Source organism: Bemisia tabaci, chromosome 7 (assembly GCF_918797505.1).
Source record: "Bemisia tabaci chromosome 7, PGI_BMITA_v3".
NCBI lineage: Eukaryota > Metazoa > Arthropoda > Insecta > Hemiptera > Aleyrodidae > Bemisia > Bemisia tabaci.
Window position 1 is genome coordinate 47,359,847 of NC_092799.1, and position 8,077 is coordinate 47,367,923.

Sequence of the window (8,077 nt, forward strand, 5' to 3'; positions counted from 1 at the left end):
TCCATGAGTTTTTCTCTAAGGGCAACATAAAACAAAGGAAGCAGGAAAGGGCAACATAATAGGTAACCAAATTACCAGCGTAGGTGAGGGTTTTCAGGTGTTCGGAACTTCTTAGTTTCCCTAAATTAAAAAATATGCATAGGTAGAGATGGGACTCATGCACTAGGTTTCAAGATTATATCTGAATTTAAATAACTTCGTTTTACTTTTGCATTTTTGAACAAAATACAATTTGTCTGTGAAGAAGGAATAAGATGAAAAAATGTAAACATCCCAAATTCGACCACCCTATTTGTTTGCTGTTTCTGAACGAGGGATTAATGTGCAATAAAAAGGGATCATGCAGACAGGGAAATAATCGTACTGTGTGTATCTGGAGCTGGTATGAGTCCAAATCCCAACTATCTATTTCATACTGAGGCTCAGTGCCAGGTCTAAATTTAATCCCCTCATTACTACCCATGTGAGAAACATTGACTATTGTTTACATTTATTCCATTGATTTGAAGTTTCCCTCCAACAACCTGTTCACTCTCACTTTTTCAATCAATGTGTTTTTTTCTTGGGGGGGGGGGGTGGTTCCATTTCATTTAATTTTGAAAAAAAAAAATTTCCCCTCCCCCCTCTCTCTTTCATTAAATTTTTATCAAATTAAAACATTTTCGCATTTAAATTGATTTTATCAATAAATTAAATCATTCTACTCTTCTATTTTTCTTTTACCTCTGTCTCAATCATGAAGCTCTATTCACTCAATGTTCCAAAGAGAAAAAATATGTCCTCATAAGTAACCAAATATTCCTGTCCTGATATTATTGTGCATCCAAGTAATTATTTAATAATTTCCCATTACAGAGCCAAAGTTTTTCCAGAGATGAATTGTCTAAAATGAGTCCAGGTCATCAGAATGTACATCATAGTAAATTGACATCAGTCGACGTCATCTGATGGCTCACAATAACTCACATCCACCTCAACTCATAACTTTTAGCTGTAAGTAATTAATATTCCATTTTCTTTGGTTCTTAAAACACCTTTACAGATGACGCCTCTGTGATCTATAAATTATGACAGGTGCCTGATAGCGAGGGTAAGGACAGAAGGGGAAGGTTAAGCCTCCTTGATGCAGAGCTGAGAGCACATGTTGTTTAAAAATTTGAAAAGTCTAAGAAAGAAGGAAGGAAGGAAAAAAATGTAAGTGTCCTCCTCCATTCTCATCCTATAAAAAATGGAAAGGAGGGAGTATGTCAGACTTACGTACTTTTTGGAATATTTAGGTGCATCGGTAAGCAAAGGTAGGGAGGGTTAAAGCAACACCTTTAGTAATCAGAGGAAAACCTACCTTCAAATCAACCTCTTATAGAAATATTGAATATGTATTGCCCAATTTTTTTTCTATTTTTCAAATGATCATTTTTCTCCTAAAGGACAAATGAAGAATTAATGAGAGAAAATATAATTGTGAGGAAATAAAATGTACCCTTGGCAAGTAACTTTTGCACATAATCAGCGAAATTGATGGGATTGCTAGGAATATTTTTGAAGTGGGTAGTAGAGCAGACAAACATGCTGCTCTGTGGAGAGTCGGTCAGCTACTGAGTTCAATTAAGCAGGAGGAAAGACAAAGATAGAAAGAGGGAAATGCCGCAGAGGGGAATTAGTGCATCTCTAGCATGTGTTGGCTAGCTAGACAGAATGATTAAACTGTAATATCGAGCTAGTTATTTGTTTATTTCCCCCTCAGTGTGTTAGTGTGCCTCTGTGTGGGTGGATTACGGCAGAATTCGACTCTCTCTTGTATCATCCTTCAATTTACTTCCTTCCAAAAAAACTCAGCAAAAGCTTACAGAAAAAAAAAAGTTATCGACATTCTTTAGTTCTAAACTTCGTTCGATTTTTTGGGTGTCCTCTTCTCTGCTGAATTTTGTACTTTCAATCATGTTAAGTTTTTTGTTGTTGTATTTGTTGATCAACAAATATGTTTCTTTTTAGTTTCAATTTGAAGTTTAAGACGGCCGTGTGGTTTTGATCTTTTTTGCTGTCAAGTTTGAAAGTTTAGAATGAGCCTCTTTCCGGTCAAAGCTCCCAACACATTTACGATTACTTTGCACAGAGATGGTGTTTCACGTCCATGGGGCATAAGAGTTGCAGGTGGTGCAGATGTTGACACTCCCATAGTCGTAACGAAAGTAAGCATTAAGATCATAACATTGATTAGTCCATCAATTTCTAATTTTTTAATCATCTTTTTTACAAACCCTGTTTTTGCATTATTTCCCCAATTTTTTTTCCTCATTAACACCAGGTATCCATCGTTTAGTCATTGTAATTCTGGTATAGGAATTTCATCAGCACCTAAAACAAATGATATAATATGCAAATTTGCTTTTTTATAATAAGGAAAAAATTCTTGGGTACTTTTTTTTTATTCTTCACAATTTTTTGTTTCTTATTTGTGATTGCCCACAGATGAAAGGAACCTAGTCCAGAAATAATTCAAATCTATAATGCATGGGGGGAACGTTGTACGAATTTGTTCAGTCAGTTAACACTCCAAAATATGGAACCAAATCGGACTTAGGCAGTTTCAAGTTTTCACTTAAAAATATCATAGTCAGTTGTGTTAGTCATAGAGTTGCAAGAAATTTAGTTTATTCTTGTTCCCACAGAGGTCTTAAATTTGCATTTTCATCGGACACTTTGAAGTCCCAAACATAGCACATAAGAACTTATACCAGCAATGCTCAAAACAATTTTTTTTTTTTTTAAACTTATGCAAACTTCTAGCCATCAGGATTGGTACAATATTTTTGGGAATTTTTTTAGACAAAATTTTCGAAAAGCATTTCTTTACTCAGTGCTATCAATCCTTCAATTCTATGTGTTTTAGTAATACACTAAGATCCCTGTTATTGCGGACAGTTACATAGGTGTAAAACATCCCCATGTCAAAATAAGGAGGTAAATGTCATTTGATATGATATTTTAACACTTGAAAATATTTGCATGCTGCAGATTCATTATTTTAAAAGATAATACCTACTCTAAATGATTTTTTTTATAGAATTTACTGGCTGCACCATGAAAACGTGCTTGTGTAAACAAGCAATAGCTACATAAAAATTTTCAGAAGTATGAGCTGACTCTTTCTGTATTTTTCTTCCTGTTTTTTTTTTTTTTTTTTTTTTTTTTTTAATAAAATCAGGCAGCAAGTAAATCCAGTTTTATACCTGTAATTAGCACCAGATTAAAATAACTCAGTTTACCTGGTAACTTTTCTGTAATCTTGTTGCATTTTTTATTGCAGGTTGCCTTCGGTTCTCCAGCCGAGGGTGAGCTCATGTGTGGTGATATAATACGGAAAGTTGCTGATTATGATGCTCGTGATTTAAGGCACATAGATGTGCAAAATTTATTCAAAAATGCTGGCAGCTCTGTCTCACTGGTTGTGCAAAGGTATGTCAGACGATTTTTTGGCGTGCTTAAATTTTTAAACGGAAGCAAATGGTGAAAGATTACTTAGAATACTTAAGAAAGATAAAATAATAACCTCTTCCATATTTTTTTTTTAAAAAAAGGCAATTACAGAAGAACTGAGAAAATCCAATTAATATTAGGCTCTTTTCTTGTGCTGGGCAAGTGGGCAGGCCAGTATGTTATTGGATTAGTAATACATTTAGCGAGATTACTATAATAATCCTTGTCTTGGACTTTTCAGAAATGTTACTGTGGAACCCTGTAAAATACTCTTTCGAAAATCATAGAAATCATCATGAAAAATTTTAGAGCGCACCTATTTTCTACAAAAAAAGGTTTATGCCATGGAAAAAATTCAGGCACCTCAGATTTGAGAGTTACGTGGTTTATTGGATAACTCCCTCCTAATTTTGGTTGTTTAATCCAAATTTGAACTTCGTAAGAAATACTGTGGCCTCAAAGTTTCCAAGTTTACAGTAATTTAATTCCCATATTCTTTTTTTTTTTTTGGGGGGGGGGGGGGGTATTTTGGCAAATGTTGATCATAGAAAATTTCAGAAAATTTAATTTGATCTGCTGTGATATTGATTCAAGTAAAAGTAGATCTAAAATGCTACAATTTTAACTGACACTAAAATTACCCAAGTAGAATATTTTGATATCTCGGGTAATTGTGCATGGAAAAAGACTCCTGACATGGCTGCATCTTCAAAAATTTTGAAAATTCCTATATTAGACTCCTCAAATTCAAGCTTTGCTTTTCTCCAAGAAATACAGTAACAGAGTGCTCAGATGAATCATGGAAGCAGTGAATATTGTGGATAAAGCTTTTTTCACCAAAATATAGCGTAGATAATCTTGCAGGATTGTTTACTCAGACCATTAATAAAACGTCACTACTTCCATCACCACTGCCAACTTAAAAGCCATAAATGTTTCCTCTCGGGTCAGCTTTGTTTCGTCAAGATGGTAAAAATATATTTGTTCTCATTTCTCGGTTGTAAAGTGGATGAAAGCAAGCCTCCTCACAGAGACAATTAAGATCTAATGAACCGTTGGCAAGAGCAAAAAAACAAGCTCTGCTCTTACGTTTTTTTTTTCCTATGGCCACAATTGAGTGCAGTTCATTGGAAGATAATGGCTAGAAACATGCCAAGTTTGAAATCAACCGCTCTATTCCATCTATTTATTACCTACCTGCTGGGTTTTGATGTGTCCTAGAGACTGAATGGTGATTTCAGTACAGTAGAATTCTGTCGCTTACTTTTCTTATTATTTTAATTTCTGTCCTCGGATGGACTGTTGCTTTTGTATGATGGCCTTATTTTATAGTTAAAGTTTTGAGCAAGTTCAATTCCTGAGAAAATTGAAGTGGATTACTGCTGCAATATATGTTTCAAATATGCTTGAATTTGGGATGAATTTTGTTCAGATGTTGGTATACATCTATAATAATCTGGGAGCAAGCTTAAGTTGCTTCTTTAAAATGTTTGAGAGGGTTTCCACATATTGACTTCCTGGTCAGGTGAACCTCATAAACCCTTATCAGAATTGTAATTGACAACCAGTGTTTGTGTAGGAAGGCAAAGATCTTTTTGCAGTTCATCAAAGTCGTAACCGCTGAACACATAGTATGTAAAATATTGTTAGATTTTGCCTATGTTTCAAATGTTGATTTGTGTGTGGAGTGCTACATGACACTCATCAGTTGATTAGTCGGTGTCTCACATCAAGATGAGTAATGACAGCTCAGTTGAATTTTTGGCAAAAGCTCGTAGAATACAATAGGGACAAACTCTGTGCCAGGTTTCATGAACTACAGCTGGCATGAGAGGCATGCAGTCTTAAAAAATGGAAAACTTTCTCAGGCCTTATTTTTGAGGAAAGATTTCAGAACTGTCCCCAAGTTTTTGGCTTGATTCCGTGTAACACAAGGGGCGGGAGGTGTTTTTTTCTTACTGTTTATTCTCCTTTTATCAAGTTTTGTAGATGGCTTTAGGAAGAAAATGATTCCTGGGTATTCACTCCTACAGTTGGAGAAAGGTACTGTATATCACATGCAACAATAACAAATAGATCAATTTTAGGAGGAAATAACAAAATTTTATCTTGAAAATTAAAGTAGCTAAATGGTCAAATTTTTAAGTTCTTTTGCATTTTTCTGAGGAAAAATCGCAGATTTTGTAGTGGGAACTTCTGAGATATAGGCTTCAGTATAGTTTTGGGATCTTAAAAGGTACCGCAATTCTAGAAATCTGTCGTGTTCATTCTATTCCCAGTTCTATACCTATCATTATCATACTTCCAAGCCAGACTGTTAAGATCCTGAATCATTATTTTCTTTGATACATTTTGAAGAATCATCTTACTTAGGTATGGGAGTAGGGGCGAGGGATTTTTGCAAGATAGTAGTTTAGTTATTCTGACGTAAAATTTCGTGAATAAAGCAATTAGTTCATTAACAAATTCAACAAATTATTTCTGAGGGAAGAAAAAGCCAATCAAAATCCGAACTATCAAAATCTAACAGGCAATATGACTTAACACGGCAAAACCTGAAGCTGAGTTCAGCCAATCAGCAAACGCCATTTCCCCTGTCTGGCCTTGCCATCAGAGCTTGCCAAAAATATCAAACGTTTTAAACCGGCTCTAATTTCCGGCATTTTCAAAACAAGGTTTCTTTTCCATTTAGGGTGAAAAACAAAATCTGAAAAATTCCCAGAGGCGTGACTTACCTACTCTGTACTTTGAAATAATGAATTTATAAAAATGATTGGCCTGACCCATCTAACTGTAATTATCTCAGTGTTTTTATCAGGACTTATTTTTTTACTATTTCCATTGGTTTTTGTTTGTCTCCAGGGAGCCAGGAATTAGTGCTCCATCCAGCAGATGTGGCAGTGTTACCCCTAGCACTATGAATAGGGCAACCACTCCAGTTCCAGGAGGTGTAGCCACGCCTTTTGCTCAGTGTGGAGTCAGCAAATCTCCATTCGCTGTCGCCAGTCAGCCCAAAGTGAGTTAGGCTGCATCAACTCTGAAAGTTAAAATATATGAGGAGTATTTGGATGGCAAAATACAAGATTTGTTGGTAGTTTTGGTGAATTATTACTTTCAAAACAATGGAAACTTAATAGTTCCTCGTCAAAAAGATAGAAGTCTTTTTAAACCATCAAAATTTGACCATCTGCCTAGGCATTTGATGACTTGCCTAATTTGACTATTTGCCTGCGACATATGAAAAAATGGACACTTTCTTTACTTAATTTTTGTCCCGTTCCAGAGGGTCCGCTCCCTCCCTCTTCAGCAGTGATAGTTCGAATGAGCCTCTAAAACCAAGGACTTTTTCTCTTAGTGCCCCTTTTGTTTCAAGACAGGCCACAAAAAAGTAACCAAACTTCTAGAACTCAAAGTGTACATCGAAAGAAACTTCAGAATCTTGTGAATTCAAAAGAGACATTTTTTATATTTACTTACATAGTATGTTGTCATAAATTCGGATGACGAAAGCTCTGGCTTCACTGGAATAACTCTTCTGAACAGTTGAAGCAAACCTATACATTTTCATTTTTCGAACATGTAGTAAATAAATAGTGTCCCAAATCATAACGTAGATGTGTAGGTGGTGCCCAACAATAAGATAGAAAATCACACTCAAGAGACCAGCGTAACTGTATAAAAATTTCATTCTTTTACCTTTGCAACTAAAATATCATTAAATCTATTAGCAACGTGCCAACTCCTATTTTATTTTTAAAAGCTCTTTTTTGTCTTGAATTATATTGAGGTTCCTAGTGTTGAAGTTAAGGAATATCATTCATACATCACTCCCAACCAGCAACAACTCATGTTTTCTAGATGTACATTTTCTAAACTACTGGGGATAACTCATAGGTAAACACGAGGAAATCATCATAGAAACTGATATTTTTTTCACTCTCTTATTGGACGGCTTTTTGGGGGAATACACTTGTATTTACCATGTTAAATTCCAATTTTTCTTCCGTATGTCAGATGGATAACAGAGTTTCAACTTGTGTTACACTGGGGGTTATACCTAATCTAATGTCTCATTTTCCTGCTGACAGAAATCAAGTTTTAATCTTCTGTCCCTTTAAAATTAATCAAGTTCATTTCAAGTTCATAAAATTTATTTAATTAGTGTTACGAACATGCACTATGCGGTGCTCTTCATGCATCATTCTTGCTCATCACTAACTCTCGTCTGTCACGGTCGCGAACTCAGTTGAAACTCCTGCAGCTAGGCCACACAACAAACATTCGTGATCTGTGTTGCATATTCTCCCTTTTGAAGGCGCCTTCCCATGCTTTCACATGCAATATCAGATTTAGATTCAAACATCTCAGACGCCGTCTAGTGAAAGCTCGAGTACGTACAGAATGAGATCGAAACGCGAACATGAAATACTCCCCGTGTCCTGAACGGTTAAAAGCAACTCAACGATGGTTTCGGATATTTTCCCTCAAGAAGACTAATCCTTTCGACAAAAAAGCAAAAAGAAGAGGAGCAGATATTCGTTGCCCCTCTGACGTAAGGGCGTATCTCAATGTCCACATGAGCCCTGTTTTACATATGAAT

At 35.5% G+C, this 8,077-nt stretch overlaps 1 protein-coding gene across 1 annotated transcript; it reads left to right on the forward strand.

The window, feature by feature from the left end:
* Window positions 1-1,654: 1,654 nt before the first annotated feature.
* LOC140225150 (PDZ and LIM domain protein 4-like) lies at window positions 1,655-6,502 on the forward strand. Its single transcript, XM_072302924.1, has 4 exons — window positions 1,655-1,797; window positions 1,993-2,189; window positions 3,308-3,456; window positions 6,340-6,502. The coding sequence occupies exons 2-4, from the start codon at window positions 2,061-2,063 to the stop codon at window positions 6,500-6,502; spliced, it is 441 nt and encodes a 146-aa protein (XP_072159025.1). The 5' UTR covers window positions 1,655-1,797; window positions 1,993-2,060.
* Window positions 6,503-8,077: the final 1,575 nt, after the last annotated feature.